General features: G+C 33.9%; 2 protein-coding genes across 2 annotated transcripts; both read right to left on the bottom strand.

Annotated features, from left to right (window-relative positions):
* Window positions 1-4,010: 4,010 nt before the first annotated feature.
* On the bottom strand, window positions 4,011-6,312 carry LOC139776157 (uncharacterized). Its single transcript, XM_071712674.1, has 6 exons — window positions 6,099-6,312; window positions 5,883-5,999; window positions 5,698-5,793; window positions 5,133-5,374; window positions 4,848-5,007; window positions 4,011-4,425 (listed from the first exon to the last, which is right to left on the bottom strand). The coding sequence occupies exons 3-6, from the start codon at window positions 5,741-5,743 to the stop codon at window positions 4,283-4,285; spliced, it is 591 nt and encodes a 196-aa protein (XP_071568775.1). The 5' UTR covers window positions 5,744-5,793; window positions 5,883-5,999; window positions 6,099-6,312; the 3' UTR covers window positions 4,011-4,282.
* A 2,740-nt stretch (window positions 6,313-9,052) lies between these two features.
* LOC139776156 (uncharacterized) lies at window positions 9,053-16,621 on the bottom strand. The gene is made up of 4 exons (XM_071712673.1): window positions 14,115-16,621; window positions 13,771-13,914; window positions 10,435-13,234; window positions 9,053-10,344 (listed from the first exon to the last, which is right to left on the bottom strand). The coding sequence occupies exon 3, from the start codon at window positions 13,125-13,127 to the stop codon at window positions 12,180-12,182; it is 948 nt and encodes a 315-aa protein (XP_071568774.1). The 5' UTR covers window positions 13,128-13,234; window positions 13,771-13,914; window positions 14,115-16,621; the 3' UTR covers window positions 9,053-10,344; window positions 10,435-12,179.
* Between the last annotated feature and the right edge of the window lie 5,940 nt (window positions 16,622-22,561).

The raw sequence follows: 22,561 nt of genomic DNA, 5'->3' as shown, positions 1-22,561 counted from the left end.
CCGCACCAGGACCGTTCGTGGTTGCGACATCGCCCAATGCTCCCGCTTTTTTCTGATCCTTAACATACCGCCCTCCTCGGAACGTTAGTTTCGAAATTTACGGAATTTGAGGCAGTCGATACGTTAAGGGCGCTGAACTTGAACAGAGCGCTTACTAACTCGTGTTAACGCAAACTTACATGACTAAATCGCTGATAAACTTTATTAAATTTATTTACACTATTTACAATGAGGGGAAGCGTTTGACCCACTTCCTCTTTTTCTTTCTATCTCCTCAGTTGCGTATTCTCTTTTTTCATAGAAGCTCCTTCTCTCTTCTTCCCAATTTGCCTTTTCCTTCCTGTCATTCCCTTTTATTTCTTTCCAGCATTCTCTTGCAATCTCATTTCCCTCTCCCCTCTCCAGTTTTTCCTCGTATTTCATCGCCCTTTTACCAGCACTTACTCTCATTCTGTCCCTCTTGGTTTCCTCCCTTATCATGTATCCGGGTGTGCTCCAGTCTAGGCCCAATGTCCACCTTATATACCTTTCGTGCATTCTTTCTATTTTCTCTCTCTCTTTCCATCCCCACACTTCTGCTCCATATAAAGCTATGCTTGCTACCAGCGAATCGTATAACTTAATTCTTCTTATCCAGTCTCCTCCAAATAACCTTTTTCCTATTCCCCAAACCTGTCTCATTGCTATGGTAGCTTTCCTTACTCTTTCGTTTATATGCGCCTCCTGCCCTCCGTTCTTTTTGAATGTGTATAGCCTAGATAGCAGAATTCCTTTACCTCCTCTATTTCTTCTCCCTTCCATTTCCATTCCATTTTCTTCATTTTACCTCCTCCCTTCCTGAATCTCATTACCTTTGTTTTCCCTACATTCACTCTCAGCTTTTTTCTGTCGAAATATTTCTCCAGTCTTTTCATCATCCTCTTCATCTCCTCTTCGCCCTCTGCTATAGCTACTATATCGTCTGCGTATGCTAACGTCCAAAATTTTATTCTCCCTACTACCACGCCTCCATCTTGCCCCCTCCTCATTGTTTCCTCTAAGTCTGCCAGCAGTAGTATGAAGAGCATAGCGCTCAGCGGGCATCCCTGTCTGACTCCTTTGACCGTCCAGAAGCATGATCCCTTTTCTCCTTTCACTCTTACCACGCTTCTTGTCTCTTTGTACATATCTTCTATCCTAGTTCTCAACTGTTCACTAATCCCTTCTCTTTTCAGTACCTCCCAAATTTTTTCTCTGTTCACGGAGTCGAATGCTGCTTTCAGATCAATAAATGCTGCCACTAGCTTCCCTCTTTTTTTGCTAACAGCCCTTCCAATTACATAATTCAGTGCGTATATATTCTCCATTGTACCCCTTCCTTTCCTGAACCCTGCCTGTGTTTCTGGTAATATTCTTCTTTCTTCCGCCTCCTTCTCCAATCTTTTCGCCAAAATTGCCACGTATATTTTGTAGCTTGTGTTCATTAATGTCACCCCTCTGTAATCTTGTGCTTCTTTTCCTTCTCCTTTCTTTACTATTGGTACTATTATACCTTCTTTCCAGTCTTCTGCTATTTCTCCTGTCCTCCACGCTGTATCACATATCTCCCATATTTTTTCCTTCAATCTCTCTCCTCCATATATCCATACCTCATTTGGCAATCCATCCGTACCTGCTGCTTTTGTTTCTTTTATTTCTTTAATTTCTTTAATTACTTCTTCCACTTCCTCTCTTCTTATTCCTTCCTGCTCCTCTTTGCTATCCATTCTTTCCTCTCCCTTCCTGTCTTTTTCACGCAGTTTCACAGTTACTCCTTCCAATAGCTCCATGAAGTGTTTATTCCATTGCTCCTCCGTTATTTCTTCGCAAACCTCTTTTCTACCCTTCCTTTCTCTGTTTATAAATCTCCATACTTCCTTCTCGCTAGTTGCTTCTCTCGCCTCTTTTATAACTCTCTCCCTTTCTATCTCTTTCTTCTCCTTTATTTTCTCCTCATATTCTTTTTTCTTTAGAATGTACCTCTTTTTATCTACTTCTCCCTTTCTCCATTTAACTAGTTTCTCTCGTGCTTCTCTCCTTAGTCTTACACATTTACTATCCCACCATCTGCTTTTTTTCTTCGATCTCTGGTCTTCTCTTATTTCTTTCCAAACAGCAGCCTATTTTACTGCGTCTTTTATTCCCTCCAATATTTCTTCTATGTTCGCACCCTCTATTCTTGCCTCTTTCATTCTCTCCTTGTAATTTTCCGTTCCTTCTTTTGACCAATTTATTATTCTCTTTACTCTTTTCTCCCCTTCTCTTCTCTCACCAGTTCCTTTTACCTTCAATATTACGGACTGGTGATCAGAATCAATAGCATCCAATCTTTATTTCCTCAGTTTTCTCCCAAATTTCCTGGTTTCCAATTATATAATCTATTACCGATCCACCTCTCCCTCCTATAAAAGTGAACTCTCCGTCTTTGTCCCCCTTTGTTCCGTTTATTATTCCTAATCCTTCTTCCTCTACAAACTCCAATAGCTTCCTTCCCTCTGAATTAATTTCTTTATCTTTCGATTTTCTTCTTTCTCCCATTATCTCTGTTAATCCTCCTTCTTCTCCTGTTCTTGTATTAAAATGGCCTCCTATTATTATTTGCTCCCCTAAACCACCATCATTTGTATATTCCTTTATCTTCTTTATCTTCTTTTCAATATCATTGCTCACATATACTGCTATAATTCTCCACGTAACTCTCTTGTTTTTACTATTCTTTCCACAATTCCTTCCTCCTCTCTCTCCTCTATTCCATCTGCGGCTAGTTCTTTCCTAACGCCTGTTATTATCCCTCCTTTTGCTCTTCCCTTCTTTCTTTCTTTCGTCGCTGACTGGCATTTCCACACATATTTATCCGATAACCTTCTTTTAACTTTACACCATTATTTTTGCTCTACCCATGTTTCTAACATAGCTATTATATCCCAGTTTTCTATCTCTTTTTAGAATTCTTCGTATTTCCTCATTAATCCAGCTATATTCCAAAAACCTACTGTCATTGTGTTCACCCTTTCCTCACTTTGCTTGCTCCCTTCCTGCCCTCCGCTCCGCCCCAAGCAGCAGACAATGTTTTTTAAATGTTTTTTTAATATTTATTTTGCATTAATTATACATTGTACAATTTATTGTAAAAATAATATTTATTTAATGTTTATTAAATATTTATTTTACATTGATTATTTATTTAAAATAGTGATTTAGAGAAAATATTTATTTGACGTTTATTTAATATTTTTTTACATTAATATTTTATTTGCAATAATGATTAAAAAAAACATTTATTTAACATTTATTCGACATTAATTTAATATTTATTTTACATTAATTATTTATTTGCAATAATAATATGAAAAAAATATTTATTTAACATTTATTTAATATTGATTTAATATTTACTTCAAATATTATTTTATATTAATTTTTTAATTGTAAGAGATGTCAATTAAATTTTTCTATTGTTTTGCTTTATAAATTATGTGCCGTTCCGTAAAAAATTTCCGCGTCATAAGACCCATAAGATTTTTTAACACTTTAAAGATATGTTGTAGACAAGTACTTACAGGTAAGAAGGAAGCGTCAGAGGATCGTCACTTGTCCATTTGATCATCAAAGTCAAGCAACGTGGGCGCGGTACTATACTCGGATGGGTGACCGGCTTGAGAGAGCAGTTTTTTTTCAGATTGACGCGCGGTCCCAATAAACACAAATACGTCCTATGTACATACAACGGACGTCCATGCCGGACGTTGTGTACGTCCACGGACGTCCATACCGAGTACAGCGGACATACACGGGACGTCCACTGTACGTCCGTTTGCAACTCTGGTGGACATCCATAAGACGTCCATTATTGGACATGAATGGATCTTAAATGGACGAATTATGGATCTTAAATGGACAAAATTCAAACCTTTACTGGACATATTTTGGCTTATTATATACATGCATAATTCATAATTAATTAGGTAATTAATCGTTAACAACAATTTTGTAGAACTGAAATATTTTAATTTTTTATTTATTGTGTGTGTTTGTGTACAAATATATATCATTTTTAATGTACTTCATATATATATTATTTTTACTTTAAAAGTATAACACAATATATTATTTTGTTATTTTATCAAGGTATATATATATATATTTCTTATAAACTATATTCTTTGGTATATTGTTAATAAACGGATCGACTTCACCTATTATTTTATGCAAGTCGTCTAGTACTTCCCGTCGTCGATTTTCTATAATTTATTTTTCATAATTCTTATTTTTCAGTATTTTCTTCAGTATTTTCTTCAGTAATTTTTTTTTCATTATTGCTACGTTCCTTTGCTCGTCGTATCCATTTTTTAATAGCTTCTTCGCACTCTTTGTTAGTACAATTTGGAATGCTTCTTTTGACAGAACCTGTAATATATAAACACATGATAAAAAATATTCAGAATATTTATTTGAAATAAAATACACATTGTTACAGAAATTTATTTTTTATATTTATTTATTATATTTTTTATTTTTTATTTTTTGTTATATTTTTTGTTATATTTATTCCTCAATTCTTTATTTTATATATAATTATATCAACGTTTTGATCATTCCTTGGTATAATTTTTGCTTTTTTGATAATTAATTATAATTAATTCAAATTTAATTATTAAATAAGTTAAATAAAAAATATGAAATAAGTTACATAACAATAAGAAGCCTGATATTAAAAACCAAATTGACTGATGAAAAAATTAATTACAAGTGATTTGATAATAATTTTCAAAGAAAGAATGGTTTTAAAAAAAAGCGTTAAGTAAAAGATAATCTAAAAAGCTATTTACCAATTATCAAATCCGCTAATTTTAATTTGTTAAACGTTTTCTTGGTCCGCCTTCCTAGCCAGCTATAGGTTGCTGCAAGGTCATTTGTGATTAACATCTGCAAAGCTCTTTGTGTAAAATTATATACAGAGCTTCCACCTATTCTTGAAAGTTCATTCATCTGTAACATTCAAAATAAAAATAATTATATTAACTGAAATTTCATTATTTAATAAAGTACATGTTGTAACATTGCAATAAAAATGTAACATATATTTGAGAATAACAGACATTATAAAAAATTACCGCAACGTTAAAATTTGTTTCGTCATTAAGATGTTCATCGACGCGGATTAGATTTTCTTCATTTTGTAAAGGAAAATCAAAAAGTGTGAAAAATGAAGTTGCTTGGTCCTGCACTTGATTCTCCCTATTATTCGTAAGAAGACGATTAATAGATGTGGTTAATTCTTTCTGAGCATCTTCATACTGCCACATACTTGCTTTTAGCAAGTTTTGTTGGTGGATTATTTCTTGAAAGTAATTTTCTGGAAAAATAGTTTAATATATTTATCAATCAACTGTCAAACATATAGTAATTTCGAAAATAAATTCATTATTTTATAATAAGATTGATAATAAGTTTATCGAAAATAAACTGTATATTAAATATCTATGTTACTCGCAATCGTCGAATTTGCTCATTGCCCGAATTTTTTAACCAACGCGTTGTGAGTGTTTTCCAACGCTTAGTCCAAGATCGAAATAAATACCCAGAACACGTTGTGGACATTTAAGCTTACTCACATCGCGTTGGTTGAAAAATTCGGGCAATGGGAAAATTCAGCGATTGCGAGTAACATATACATACCACAATTGTTTTTCAAATGTACTGGACAACATTTACACTCTGTCATAAATGGTTGATTATTAAAATCTTTGTTGCTATTTAAATTTTTGTTATTATCTACAAAGTGTACAAAAAAATACGTTATAAGTTTTTACATTTTGTAAAAAGTTGTGATTAATAATTCTATATTACGAAAAACAATTTACCATTAGATTTTGATAAGTTCTTTCGAAATTTGTCAGTATTTCGTAATCTGTCACTGTCATTAGTAGCTTCATCGCTTATTTTTCTTTTCTTTGTTTTTATAAAAGTACTGGTACTTTCTGGAAGAAAAAACGATTAAAGACCAAACGACTATTTAAATGTGTTTTTTGAATTCATTAATTGTTCGCTACTGTTTTATTTTATCCCTAAAATCTTACCATTTTTTAAAAGGTGTGACGTGACATTAGTCACGTCCCCGGCCCGGATGGTAGCTCGGCCGAGGTGGGCGTCAAGGGTGGTGCCTCCACCCGAGCGGGCGAGGCGTAGAGCTCTCGATAGGCTAAGTTTTTGTAAGAATTGCAGGTTAGGAGCGAGGGTGCGGAGCAGATGGCCAGGAGGAGCAATGTAACGGCGTGAAGCCGCACCGCGGGATTATGCAGGTGGCCAGCCAGAAACTCACCCAGGAAGGTCGGCCGACGGTCGGGCCGCGCTGGGGCCCATAGCCGGGGTAGCGAGCGCCTAGCACGAGGGGCGCGTAGCCCGCAACAACAGATGACGGCCCGGGACACGGAGGGACCGAGGAGGGGGACGCCCCGACGAAGGTCCCCGTCCCACGATGAAACCACTACCGGAATTCCGCCACCGGTCGACAGGCCATGGCCCGTCCAGCCTGGTCGTCGACGGACCGGTCCTCGAGTCGCGGCCTGGACAGCCGGACTCGATGCGGATTTAAAACACCCGCCGGTAGGTGGAGGCGCCTGCGAGAGGCGCCCGGGAGGGCGCAGCAGGAGTCGGGCGCGGCAGGCGCGCGAGGCGGCGATTGGGCAAGGCGCCGGAAGTCGGGCGCGGCGATCGCGCGATCGGCGGTGGTGCACCCCCGGCGCGCAGGCGCGGGCCCAGCGTGGTCCCGCCGGAACGAGGAGAATCGAGAGAAATTACTGTCGTGCGGACCGAGCTGGAGAACGGTGCCACCCAGCCCCTACGAGCGATCCGGAAGAAGGCTGCCGGCGAAAAAGATTGTAAGGCCACTGCTCACGCATCCAAGTAAGATCGCTGCGATACCGAGGCCCTCCCGGGAGTCGCGTTGTGCCGCGAGAATGTATCCGTATTAGCGTATCGAGAGAAATACCGCGGGAGGGCCCGGCCGAGAGGACGAGAGTGTACAGCCCGTCTCGGGGATTCGGAAGTGCGGCCGCCGACAGTCAGCGTTTCGTAATTTCCGTGTAATTTGAGTCGTCTCGTTTCGTGTGATTTGTGACGCGTTTAGTTTCGTGATATCGTTGTGAGACCGGGAGCGTTTAAGATGTCGTGAGATTTTCGTGAGATAGTTGTGAGGATTCGGGGGAGTTTCGCGAACGGGAAGATGCGCCGGGCGTAATCGAGCCGTTCTAGGCGGGGTGCTCATCGCGCGACCGGGCACCGTATCATCGCGGGGCCGGAGCGTGGCCTCCGCGTGATCGCGTCGCGGCGTGCGGGGCACCGTGTTTGTCGTATTGCGGACCTCGCGAGGCTTCGTGCGTGAAGGCCGAGGTCAATCGCGGGGTCAATCGGGGACTCGCGTAATCCGAAGGGATTCGCGGTCATTTTGTATAAAGTATCGCTCGCGTTATCGTGTCGTGTGTCGTTGCGTTGTTCACGTATCGTTCTGTGTAAAGTATCGCTCGCGTTATCGTGTCGTGTGTCGTTGCGTTGTTCACGTATCGTTCCGTGTAGAGTATCGTCCGCGTGTTAATGTATTGTTTGAGTAAACTGTATCGCCCGTAGGAGCGTATCCTTCTCGCGTCAATGTGCCGTCTCGCGCAAAGTATCGTGTCGCGTTAGAATATTGCAGAGTAGTGTGTCGCGTGAGGGTATCGTCGCGTAAGGTCGCGTTAATGTACCGTCCCGCATAAGAAATCCTGCGGAAGACCATACTTCTTTGCCTATTAAATATATTTGTTAATTAATTGGTTTATTTTTTTGTGTGTCGATTGCGCTGCGCTCCCTCTCCTCCCTTCACCCGAGACCCACTCGCGGTCTCGCGTATGGACCACACGCCTGAGATATTTCGCGTTTATTAGAGTCGGAATTCGAGTAACGTGGTGCGCGTATTCGCACCTGGCGCCCATTACCGTAATAGAGAGAATTGTCTGGTCGAGCTACCATCTTGCTGACTTTCGGGAAATAATATATATATTTTGGAGCAAGCGACGGCGCGCTCCTCCACGGCCGGCGAGACCGTGAGGACATCGTCGTCGTCGTTATAAAGGTTTTAAGATTTTTAAGGATTGTAACATATTCCTTTTTGTAATATATTATTGTTTAAACTTTAAATAAATAATATAGCCCACTTTTATTTCTCAGGTAACTATTTCACATTTTTTCAACACAATTGTCCAACAAACCAAGTTATAGGCGTAAATGCATGTGTTATTATATTATACGAGTTATTTTGCATATACACTAATAATTTAAGAGCATATATACTAATACAGATAGAATTCAAAATTATTAATCTAATTTAATAAATAAATAATTACAGTACATATGTTCTTAAATAATTACTGCATATGCACAATAACTCGTACGTACAAAATAATACATGTATCTTTATAAATAATTTGGTTCATTGAAAAATAGTAAGAATTGTACGTAGGACAAAAACATTATTTGTGTCACAAGCAATCACAACGTACAGTAATTGAAATGCGGCTGAAGAAAAAGAAGTGAATGTCAAAACGTCCCGCCTCCGAAGAATGTAATTTACATAAATAAATAAAGTTGATTGTTTATATTTAATATTTTTATATTTTATGCTCGTAAAAAAGGCCTATATTTAACTAACTATTATTAATTATTTATAATACGAGCTCAATTTTATACTTTTATTTTAAAAAAATTTTAAAAATTAAAAAAATATGACCAGATACTACCATGTTTCTTGATTAATAAGATGCAGGTTATACAAAATTTCTATAATGTATCAAATAAATAAATGTATACGAACCATTTGTTAAACGTGGTGGAGTCGGTAATTTAGTTGGAGACACATTGTTATTATCGTCTGATGTCGATGAATTGTTTAGGAATATTAATCTATGACGTTGCTTGTTATTATTCTAAGCCGCTCGCTAGGTTAATTGTATCGCTTTCCTATTTTAATGTGGGATACGCTAAGATATTTTTGACTCAGTTTACATTGAACTTTTTATTTGAACATATTTAATATTTTCCACAGTTCAAACATTTATTACAACTCAAACAAACATTTTCTTTATTTTTAATTTGATTGAATTTTCCTCGATTATTCCTTCTTCTTTCTCTTCCTCGAGTTTTTGTTTGTGTTGCTACACTCCGATGTGTCACCTTCGGTCGAAGTTGTTCTTCGGTCTGTGTAGCTCGTTCCGCAAGTTCCTTTAATGGATTAGCATTGATGCTTCGAGGAGAGGATGGAAGAGGAGAGATAAATCGGGGAACTTCGAACTCTTTTAAAAGAGACTTCAATTCAACCTTCGGCTTTGAGGTTACTGGAAGGAAACAGGTTTTTGATTTAGGAGTAACTAAGATAGTTGATCGACTGGCGCCAAGAATCGGCGAATGCTTGACCAAGCGTCCTGCGCCGAATAGCGACTTTGCGCTTAGGTCTATTTTACCTTCGGTCGTCGGTGTCTGGGCACCGGAGGTTAGAGTATCGTCGAGAAGAGGAAGTGATCTCAACTTGGAGCTATGAGAGCTTCCTTTTCGGTGACTGGCACCAGAGGGTGGATCGATCACGATAACCTTCCTCGCAGACTTTTCCTCCGCACGACTAGCGCTGGGAGGTGGTTGCTGAATCTTCCTTGGAGGATTCGGAAAGAGATCCGTGTGTCCAGCACCGGAAGTCGACCGAGCGTCGTTTGCAGGACAGTCGCTCAGGATCACCTTTCTCCTCTTGACATAGAGGCTCAAAGGGAGAGGCTTAGTCCTGCGTCGCTCTGTCGAGCTCTTGACCACCGCTTCCTCGGCGAGCCGAGAAGGGTGTTGGGTTTTACTGGAGCGTGGCGTGGTGAGGCTAGCTCTACTGCAACGGCCAGTTGCTCACAGTCTACCAAAATTTTCTCTGCGTTGGGCTCTCCTTTTATACCCGAGAAAATCGACGACGAGTATCAACAACGGTGGTTGCTAGGATATTTGCGTCTCGTGAAACTCGCAAGCGATCTGAATTTCTTGCTTTCCGATGGCTTGAATCTCGCTGCGTTTAATGTCTTGAACATGCTTTTTGTACATCGTAAATATTAACCTGCTTACTGTCACCACGTGTCAACGGAGCAGAGGTTACCCTGGAGGCTGGTGGCTGACAGTGATTGCCACCACAATTGTTCTCTTCAAACGAAGAGCCATAAGTTTTTTTCGTCACTTTCCTTTTATTTCCAAATGACCTATCAGAATTTATGTCGGATGTATATTCTGCCTTGCTACATTTTTCTTGTGCTGTGGAATAATTGGCTACAACAAAATAAGTATAACGTTACGACAATGCAATAAATAGATTTTTCGTCAATTGACACATTAAAACGCAATAAGTAGTATATTTACAGAAAGTTCCATTCCGCAAAATCCTAATAGGATTTGAAGGCCAAGAAACATTGGGTTCATTATGATTTTTGATTGCGGCCTTTAACTTTTCAGATGTGAGTGATGGCCAGTAACACTTGTTATCGTGTATCCAATTACTTGGAACTGCTTCTACATTATCTTCTTCCGTGAAAATGACAACTGTCCATGTCTTCGCCATTTTTTCCTGCAAATTATTAACAAATTGTGTACGCAACTTCAAATACATAACTTTAAATCAATAATTTCAGTTATACAACAAGTATTCGGAATCAAGCCGTTAACGAACAGAGGGGAAACTCGATTTTTTGTCTTATCGTAAAATTTATTTAATTCTCACAATCAGATATATAGTTTCAGAATAATACTTTTTATATTATAATAATATTCTTTAGAACATTATTCATCATTTCTTTTTAATATTGAAAAGTTAAACCTGATTTAAGACAAGAATGATTTATCTATTATTTTATTAATTTTAATTGTAAAATATAATCGACATAATTTAAATAATCTTAAATTGAAAATTTTTAATATGTAAAAATAAAATTATTAAAATTCTAAAATCTATCTAAATTTGATCAGACGGAATGAAGCAAGGGAAAAATAACAAATTTATCTTTAAAATGTAATCTTATACATTTATGCGATATTTCATTTATGTTCCAACTTTGAAGATCATTGACAACATTTTCTACTAAATATATGCCTAAATCAGAAGACTTGCATGGCTCATTATAAAAATCTTTTTTTGATTCAAATTTATTCCCAATTATTACTGTATTTTCATTGTTACTAGCAATATTTTTAATTAAAATAATGTCACCGTTATTTAAAGTACAACAATTATCTGGTTCTTTTATTTTCAAAGTAAAATTAGAAAACACTATTTTTTTCCACTGACTAGTATACCGAAATTGATCTAAAGGTCCGTTATCATGTTTATTTAATAATTTGGGTTTCGAATTTAATTTATTTTCTTTATTTAATTCCGCAAAATTTTCTTCATATATACGATTTATTATTTGTTGTAATGGTTTATTTTTTTTACGAATATATCCTTTTATCTTTTGCATATAATTTTCGTAGGGATAGGCACTGTATTCTTGTAAAATTCCAAATTTTTTTACATCACCGCATAAATGTAATAAATTATGAATATTAATTGAACAATTGTCTTTGCCATACAAGATTATATAAGTTTTTATAAAATAATTAAGAAGAGAATTAGCATACTCTAAATATCTAACATGATGAGGAGATGATAAAATAGTGATGGCTACATTTAAAGACATAAAATTGAGATATTTGTCACGATTAATTACAGATTTTAAAACAACAGGACCTGTGTATAATAAAAATTGTCTAAATTCTGTAGCCTTCCACCTCCTACTTTCTACTAATGACCTCGGATGACGATTAAATTCTAATGGAATATTTTTAATTTGATTTATTAATAAATGAGAAATTTTTGAAAAAGATAATTTTGTTGATGGTTTACCAAAACACCACATATTCACTACTACATTTTTTGTAACACCTATATCAATTAAATGCATCGGCTCCACAGGAAAATCATCAATCATATTTAAATGTTTGATTAATTCGAGATCTGAAGTTTTTGAATTTATGTGGTGTTCTTCTTGAGATTTAGATCTAAAATCAAAATCGGTCCTATCACGGAATTTATTTAAATTCGAGAAACAAACTCTACCGTTAATATAATCTCATTCTATAACACATTTTCTACATGAATAATAACCCGTATGACCCTTCGTAAATTTAATAAACGCCTTAGCAGGTGTATCGCAAATAAAACCTTTAATTTTAAATGGATAATTAAATCTTTCGTGTTCTCTATTTATTATGATACCATGCGTTAATAAATCTATAACTTCGGCGATAAAATCTTTCAAAAATACGTTTGCATCGTCCGGCTTTCTTTCCCCGCAATATATACCTACAACACCTACTTTATTATGATTTTCAACCAAACTACATAATATTGGCCACAACTGCTGATTCGAACTTTTAAAAAGTGGTAAACCATCAATATTTATGTAAACTTCTATTTGTTGTAAATTTTTTAACGTTACAAATGAAGATAATTTCTGAATGCAATTATTCAAACCAAAATGATAATAGTGTCCTGGTTCAACAATTTTCAATGTATTTTTTCTAGGAGTTTTCATTAATACGCGAGCATCTAAAGGTAATTCATCATGTTTGGGTTTTAAAATAGCTAGTAATTCGTTGATTGCGACATGAGTAATTTTATTTTTCAAAGCCCAAGTAACAAGCTGTGGTTGAATTGATTCGTTATTCAAAGTTTTTTCATTAATAAAATTATTGTTATTAGATGTATTACTATCTGACTCTAAACTTTCTAATACATTATTATCTAATTCAATATTATTATAATCTTCATTAATAAAATTATTGTTATTAGATGTATTACTATCTGACTCTAAACTTTCTAATACATTATTATCTAATTCAATATTATTATAATCTAAATCAGTGCAATTTAATTGTTCGTTAATACTCATATCGTTTCTTATAAAATCATTATTATTTAAAGATTGAGCAAAAGCTTGAGCAGATTCAACTAAATTTATCGAAGAATCTGTACTAGCTTTTGCTCGCCTGTAATATTTAGTGGCAATTTTAGGCATACTCACTTATTTTCAAAATTTCCTTGAACAACGTACCAGTGGTCTTGCATAACCTGCACGTACTAGCCTTGCGCAAACCTTTACCGCAGTAGTGTGGTCTTCCAGAACTATATAAAATAAAAAATATTTTAATTTATAGATTTTTAAGAGCATTTATTCTAAAAAATGTGAAAAATAAGAATGAGTTTACGATGCATATTTTAGATATTCATCATGAACTCATTTTGAGTCAATGCACTAAGTCAAATACATGAATAGTATAAAAATCTGAAATACGTATTATAAATGCCTAGGATATTGTTAAATTCGTTAGCTTATTAAAAACATCATCTAAAAATATTAATTATTAATTTCAAAAATGTAGTAATGTGTTTTTTGTGAACTTACAGTTATTTTCGAGCTGATTCTCAATATCGAACCACATTTCCATAATAAAATATATTTATACGTCTTATTTTTTAAATTATAATTGCAAATTATTATTGCGATAAGTAAGTAAATAAATATTATACGCTGCTTCTATTTTCTTGATAACAAAAAATATGTAATATTGTCATATAAAATAAAATATTAACTTTTTATGTTATGACAGTAAAAATCTGCTAAAATTATTTACTAAATATATACATATACATATACTTACATTTTTTCGTATCCGTGTATCCTCAAAACCTTTAGGTCTGTCCCGATCCGTTCGACAACCCGCGACGCCGCTAACCGGATCAATCTCCGACGAGTCCTTCGTAATTCTTCGAAACACCGCGTATACCACACTTGGTATTCTACACTATTTTTAAAATTATAATTGCGAATTATTATTGCGATAATTAAGTAAATAAATATTACACGCTGCTTCTATTCTTTTGATACCGAAAAATATGTAATATTGTCATATAAAATAAAATATTAACTTTTTAGGTTATGACAATAAAAATCTGCTAAAATTATTTACTAAATACATATATACACATATATACATATACTTACATTTTTTCGTATTCGTGTACCCTCACAACCTAGGTCTGTCCCGATCCGTTTGACAACCCGCGACACCGCTAACCGGATCAATCTCCGACGAGTCGTTCGTAATTCTTCGAAACACCGCACTTGGTATTCTACACTGTGACAATTGACACTACGTACGTACGTATACCTGCATGCCTCTCTGCGAGAGAGCAACGTGATGCAGGTAAAACCACTGAGTAGCCCAGAAATGGACAATAGACCAAGGGTGAGCCGGTACGATACACGAGTAACACGAGTAAGGCACGTGCGCGCTCATCCCTGCACGAGCCCGCCAAATCAAGTCACGTGATCGCGCTCGACCAATCCGCGCAAGACTCGTTATGGTATCTGCACGCACATGATCACGCCATAAAAAAAGACTGCTACGCATACTATTATAAACTTATTATAGACATGACGACGGAAAAGTTAAAATGCCTTACGTGACGGGAAAGTAACGCTATGCCTTACAAAACTCATTTTTGTGACAAAAGATATGGATATAATAAATCCAAAATAAGTCCATGTACAAATGTCCATTGGATGTACAGTATATATCCATAAATTAGTTATATAAAGGGAATCTCAAATGGATGTCCACTGGACGTCCCTCTTTATTAGTCCAATGTACATCCTTATATGGATGTACATTGGACGATCTTATTATGCCCATGGACGTATGGTAGTAAAATAGACGTAAAACGGACGTCCATAAGATGTACGGTGCTATTTGGGTGATCGAATGAAAATGAATCTACACTTAACGAATGAAGAAGACGGTGCAGAAATTGTGCGTTTACTCAGATACTCTGTTCATTGTCTATTAGTATCACAACCAATCAATACAAATAATCGAGTTCACAATAGTATTTGCTGTTCAAAATACAGTAAGAAGTAAAATGTTGATTAGTTTAGAACGATCTTTCCTACCGTGTTTTGTAATCTTTAGAAGTTTCTTCTCTTAAGAGAGAAGCCAGTGCACTTGTTTGTATCGTTTGCAGTCATTAATCTTAGTTGAAATCGTTTCAACTCTAATATTGATAAGTAAAGATCGTTCTGGTTACACATACTCGAAAAAAAACCAAGTGGTAGTATCATTAATTTTAAATTCAAAAATAAATAAAATCTATTCTAACCTAGGTGGTAGTAGCTTTAATTTTTCTTAACAAAATTATTAAATTACAAAATTGTTACTTTATTCAATCCAAGTGATATCTACCTCGAAAAAACCTAAATAACAAGTGGTATCTATTTAATCGAAAAAAAAACCAAGTGGTAGTATCATTAATTTTAAATTCAAAAATAAATAAAATCTATTCTAACCTAGGTGATAGTAGCTTTCATTTTTCTTAACAAAATTATTAAATTACAAAATTGTTACTTTATTCAATCCAAGTGATATCTACCTCGAAAAAACCTAAATAACAAGTGGTATCTATTTAAAAAAAAATATGTGAAATCTTTTAATACTGCGCCAATTACAAAGAGAGAATATATATATATATATACCTTAACAAAATTATTATTATATCACAAAATTGCGTTACCAAACTCAATCCAAGTGATACGTACCAACCTAAGTGGTAGTAGCCTTATTTCTCCTTAACAAAATTATATCACAAAATTGCGTTACCTAACTCAACCTAAGTAATGTTATTTCAAAAAAATATATGAAATCTTTAAATTACGCCAACTACAAAAAGAATATATATATTGCTTTGAAAAATAATTGTAGCGCAACTACTCTTAAAAAATAAAACAAAATTGTGTTACCTAACTCAACCCACGTGGTATGTATCTTTGTATTCCTGAGGGTCTTTCTATCAATCTAAGTGGTAGTAGTTTTAATTCTCCTTGATAAAATTATAATATTACAAAGAATCATTTTAATCACAAAGAATTAAAAAGGTAACATTATAAAATAAAAATATTTAATTAAAATAAAATAAATAAATTTTTCTTGTAAAAAACTTGGCGCTGCTTTTTTAAGGTCTATCCAGACAAATTTACATCGCGCATAAACATAAGCGTAAGAAATTGATTGGTTCATATATATGTGCAAAAGGAAATAAAGACCAATTCATCTCTTTATGCATATGCTTATGCACCTATGCAAGTTTGTCTGGATTGACCTTAAAAAAGCAGCGCCAAGTTTTTTACAAGAAAAATTTATTTATTTTATTTTAATTAAATATTTTTATTTTATAATGTTACCTTTTTAATTCTTTGTGATTAAAATGATTCTTTGTAATATTATAATTTTATCAAGGAGAATTAAAACTACTACCACTTAGATTGATAGAAAGACCCTCAGGAATACAAAGATACATACCACGTGGGTTGAGTTAGGTAACACAATTTTGTTTTATTTTTTAAGAGTAGTTGCGCTACAATTATTTTTCAAAGCAATATATATATTCTTTTTGTAGTTGGCGTAATTTAAAGATTTCATATATTTTTTTGAAATAACATTACTTAGGTTGAGTTAGGTAACGTAATTTTGTGATATAATTTTGTTAAGGAGAAATAAGGCTACTACCACTTAGGTTGGTACGTATCACTTGGATTGAGTTTGGTAACGCAATTTTGTGATATAATAATAATTTTGTTAAGGTATATATATATATATATATTCTCTCTTTGTAATTGGCGCAGTATTAAAAGATTTCACATATTTTTTTTTAAATAGATACCACTTGTTATTTAGGTTTTTTCGAGGTTATTATATCACGAAATTGCGTTACCAAACTCAATCCAAGTGATATATATATTTCAAAAAAATATATGAAATCTTTCTTTAAATTACGCCAACTACAAAGAGAATATATATATTGCTTTGAAAAATAATTGTAGTGCAACTACTCTTAAAAAATAAAACAAAATTGTGTTACCTAACTCAACCCAAGTGGTATGTATCTTTGTATTCCTGAGGATCTTTCTATCAACCCAAGTGGTAGTAGTTTTAATTCTCCTTGATAAAATTATAATATTACAAAGAATCATTTAATCATTTTAATCACAAAGAATTAAAGAGGTAACATTATAAAATAAAAATATTTAATTAAAATAAAATAAATAAATTTTTCTTGTAAAAAACTTGGCGCTGCTTTTTTAAAGTCTATCCAGACAAATTTGCATCGCGCATAAACATAAGCGTAAGAAATTGATTGGTTCAGATATATGTGCAAAAGGAAATAGACCAATCCATCTCTTTATGCATATGCTTATGCACCTATGCAAGTTTGTCTGGATAGACTTTATTAAAAAAGCAGCGCCAAGTTTTTTACAAGAAAAATTTATTTATTTTATTTTAATTAAATATTTTTATTTTATAATGTTACCTCTTTAATTCTTTGTGATTAAAATGATTAAATGATTCTTTGTAATATTATAATTTTATCAAGGAGAATTAAAACTACTACCACTTGGGTTGATAGAAAGATCCTCAGGAATACAAAGATACATACCACTTGGGTTGAGTTAGGTAACACAATTTTGTTTTATTTTTTAAGAGTAGTTGCACTACAATTATTTTTCAAAGCAATATATATATTCTCTTTGTAGTTGGCGTAATTTAAAGAAAGATTTCATATATTTTTTTGAAATATATATATCACTTGGATTGAGTTTGGTAACGCAATTTCGTGATATAATAATAATTTTGTTAAGGTATATATATAATATATATATTCTCTCTTTGTAATTGGCGCAGTATTAAAAGATTTCACATATTTTTTTTTTAAATAGATACCACTTGTTATTTAGGTTTTTTCGAGGTAGATATCACTTGGATTGAATAAAGTAACAATTTTGTAATTTAATAATTTTGTGAGACAATTTTTGTGAGACAATTTTGTGAGACAATTTTTGTGAGACAATTTTGTGAGACAATTTTTATCAGACAATTTTGTGAGACAATTTTTGTGAGACAATTTTGTGAGATAATTTTTTGAAATATATATCACTTGGATTGAGTTTGGTAACGCAATTTCGTGATATAATAATAATTTTGTTAAGGTATATATATAATTAAATTTTTTTGAGGTATAATATTACCACTGTTTTTTTCTAGGTAACAACATGTTTGGAAATAAAAATACTACTGCTTAGGTTTTTTTCGAGATTTTTCGAAATACAAAGATTCTCAATGTATATTCTCTCTGTAATTGGCGCTGTAATTTAAAAAGAGATATCATTTCTTTTTTGTAATTGTAATAGATCACTTGAAGCGCGACTCATCTTTAATAAGGTGTGTATCACTTGAGTTATAATTTTTTTTAAATAAAAATACTACTGCTTAGGTTTTTTCAAGATTTTTCGAGATACAAAGATTACGTCTACCACTTGTTACTTCGGTTTTTTTTAGGTAAAGATACTACTGCTTAGGTTTTTTCGAGATTTTTCGAGATACAAAGATTAGGTCTACCACTTGTTACTTAGATTTTTTTGAGGTATAATATTACCACTGTTTTTTTTTTCGAGGTAACAACATATACACTACTATGCGTGTACTTGGCGCCTTTTTTTACCTTTTTTTTAAAAAAGGTAATTTTGTACGGATATCACGCCTTTTTGTAGTATTACGCATTTTATAAACAGTATGTACAGGGTGTTATTTCGAGGTATAATACTACCACTTTGTTTTTTTCGAGGTAACAACATAATACATATATACTACTATGCGTGTACTTGGCGCCTTTTTTTTACCTTTTTTTGAAAAAGGTAATTTTGTACGGATATCACGCCTTTTTGTAGTATTACGCATCTTAATCTTAACAGAAAAAAATTACACCTTATAAAGAAATGTGTCTGAAGTTGTTAATATATATATAAACATTGTCAGACATTGCTTTTATGTAAAATATGCATCTATATTATGTTGCTTGTATAAATTATTTCTTACCAACTTTTTCCAATCATAATAACTACACACCCAATGTGACGAACTACTATACAATATTTGAATGTGTTTTTTATCTTGTGATACAGATTGAATCGTATCAGGCAATTGCCGTGTTTCTACCGGTCTATAATCGGAACAATTTTGTAAAAGTCGATGGAAATGATCCACATGTATGTCCATCAGCCATTGGCCCTGGACAATTATATTTCTGTCTGTAGGCATTAAAGTAATGTATTTTTTTGTGTGTACAGACATGTTAGTTGTTAAAAATAAGATGTTTTTCTATGACTGTTAATGCAGCTTTTTTAAAACTATAGCCGTAAACAGCCAAAATTTAGCGCTAATAGCAGCCAATGTTTGCCAGCGCTTGTGGCAGCCGTTATATAGCGCCAAAGAGCAGCCGGATTATATATATATATATATTTTTTTTTTTTCCCAGAAGACCTGTAAAAGAAAATATATATTTACATAATACAATTTAATTTAATAGCCCGTTATTTATAGTCAAATCTTATTTCAAGACCATCTTAAGTAATGTCTTAAAATGCTTTGTGATTGACTTATCTTAAGATTGTACTTAAGACGATCATAAAAATGAGATCCGACTACGAATATCAACCAAATGAATAAAGAATGGGGGTATTAGCATCATGACAGAAGTAAAATATATTAAAGGAATTAGTTGCTGGGTCGGTTAAAATAACTCTAAAATTATGTAGGGAAGACCGGGGCTAAGTCGACATTGAGGCAAACTTGACACTAGACTTTTTGCTAATTTAAATCTATTGTAAAAACTTGCCTTTCCTACTGTAAATGCGTCTTTATGTGCTAGTATTATCAACAGGATTTGATGACATTCTGAGTTATGGTGTAATTTTTAGCGCGACATAAGCATTTTTGATGGTGAAAAGTAATTTTTCTGATCTCTCGAAAATTTCTACTCTTTCATCAAGCTTTAATCTTGCAAACCTATATGTAAGTGATTTTCATGGAAAATTTGATGCTCTATATGAATCCGATAATCGTTTTTAGATATTTTCAAAATTTTCATATTTTTGAAGTGACAAAAGTAAAAAACGACGTCCGAGGCAAAGTCAATACCACGCCGTTTCATCGGCTCCCAGTAACAAACGATGCTTGTCATGCAGCCGTATGGCTCATCATGACAAATGTATGCGTACGTCCGATCGTGAGTTTACCTGCATTAATTGTTTTTCAGACATGAGTTTAGATGAAGATAATTGAAAGTTCAACAATTTTTGTTCTCATGATTTCAAATGATTGTTCTAGCTACTTTATTCCGAATTTTTGTACTTTTTAAATACACAATAAACAATGTATTTTTATTTTCAGACAGTAAAAAATAAGTTCCAAATCAAATTGTGTCGATCAGACAAAGTGTTGAGTTTGCCCCGGCGGGGTGTCGAGTTTGCCCCGGCATTTTTCAATTCGAAAATTTGTCTTTGCGTCATTTTTCCTTTCCTGGCGGCAAAACAGAGCGACGTACAGCAAAACTTTCTGAATCAATTTTGTACCTGAAGGAACACTCTTTAAATATATACCATTAAATTTGCCTAAAAATTTTAATTAAATATTAAAAATTACCTTTGAAAAAATAGTGTCGAGTTAACCCCGGTCTCCCCTACTTTTAAAATCTTCAAATTTTTTTAAATACTTTAAAGTAGAGAAAATCGAAGGTAGTTTCCGAACGAACGGTAAGGATACAAAATCTAAAACTTTATATTTTCACAAATTATCCCGAGTGTACAAGTAGTGATTGATTCTACTAACAAAACTTTATATTTTTACAGTACAAATTATTCCCAAACGCAAGTACAAATAGTGATTGATTCTGCTCGTAAAAAACCCAGGTAGCACATAATATTAGTTATACGTTTTTTGAACGTATATATAGTTAGTTTCATAACCGTAAAGAACCATTAAGAAACGTTTGAACAAAAATGTGTTTAAAATATGATTTAAATCATGATTTAAGAAACGTATTTTTTACGTTTCTACAGTTAAAAATATTTATTAAATTTTTTCTTTCAAAATTATAATTTGCTTTATTTATATATAATAGGGTAAATATGCATTTTTAAAAAAGGTAATTTTGTATAGATATCACGCCTTTTTGTAGTATTACGCATTTTATAAACAGTATGTACAGGATGTTATTTCGAGGTATAATACTACCACTTTGTTTTTTTCGAGGTAACAACATAATACATATATACTACTATGCGTGTACTTGGCGCATTTTTTTGAAAAAGGTAATTTTGTACGAATATCACGCTTTTTTGTAGTGTTTTTAAAAACACATAAATTATGGAACATTATAAGACAAAAACCAATTCGCTGTCTGTATTTGAACTGGTACTTTACTCTTGTACGTATGGAGTACTCACGTTCAGCTCGGCGAAAGAGAATAAGCATGGAAATCTCATTGTGCATATTTTAAAAGCATATAAATTGTGGAACATTTTAAGACTAAAACCAATTTGCTATCTGTATTTGAATTGGTAGGGGAGACCGGGGCTAAGCCGACACTATTTTTTCAAAGGCAATTTTTAATATTTAATTAAAATTTTTAGGCAAATTCAATGGTACATATTTAAAGAGTGTTTCTTCAGGTACAAAATTGATTCAGGAAGTTTTGCTGTACGTCGCTTTGTTTTGCCGCCAGGAAAGAAAAAGTGACGCGAAGACAAATTTTCGAATTGAAAAATGCCGGGGCAAACTCGACACCCCGCCGGGGCAAACTCAACACTTTGTCTGATCGACACAATTTGATCTGGAACTTATTTTTTACTGTCTGAAAATAAAATACATTGTTTATTGTGTATTTAAAAAGTACAAAAATTCGGAATAAAGTAGCTAGAACAATCATTTGAAATAATGAGAACAAAAATTGTTGAACTTTCAATTATCTTCATCTAAACTCATGTCTGAAAAACAATTAATGCAGGTAAACTCGCGATCGGACGTGCGCATACATTTGTCATGAGCCATACGGCTGCATGACAAGCATCGTTTGTTACTGGGAGCCGACGAAACGGCGTGGTGTTGACTTTGCCCCGGACGTTGTTTTTCACTTTTGTCACTTCAAAAACATGAAAATTTTGAAAATATCCAAAAACGATTATCGGATTCATATAGAGCATCAAATTTCCCATCAAAATCACTTACCGGTAGATTCGCAAGAGTAAAGCTCGATGAAAGAGTAGACATTTTCGAGAGATCAGAAAAATTACTTTTCACTATCAAAAATGCTTATGTCGCGTTAAAAATTACACTATAACTCAGAATGTTACCAAATTCCGTTGATAATACTGGCACATAAAGACGCATTTACAGTAGGAAAGGCAAGTTTCTACGATAGATTTAAATTGGCAAAAAGCCTAGTGTCAAGTTTGCCCCGTTGTCGGCTTAGCCCCGGTCTCCCCTACTTTACTCTTGTATGTATAGGGTGCTTACGTTTGGGTCGGCTGAAGGGGATGAGCACAGAAATCTCATTGTGCATATT

Source organism: Temnothorax nylanderi, unplaced genomic scaffold (genome assembly GCF_030848795.1).
Source record: "Temnothorax nylanderi isolate EJ_2023f unplaced genomic scaffold, tnyl_v1.0 TNYL_tig0113_pilon, whole genome shotgun sequence".
Lineage (NCBI taxonomy): Eukaryota > Metazoa > Arthropoda > Insecta > Hymenoptera > Formicidae > Temnothorax > Temnothorax nylanderi.
This window is presented reverse-complemented; position numbering and strand designations above follow the sequence as displayed.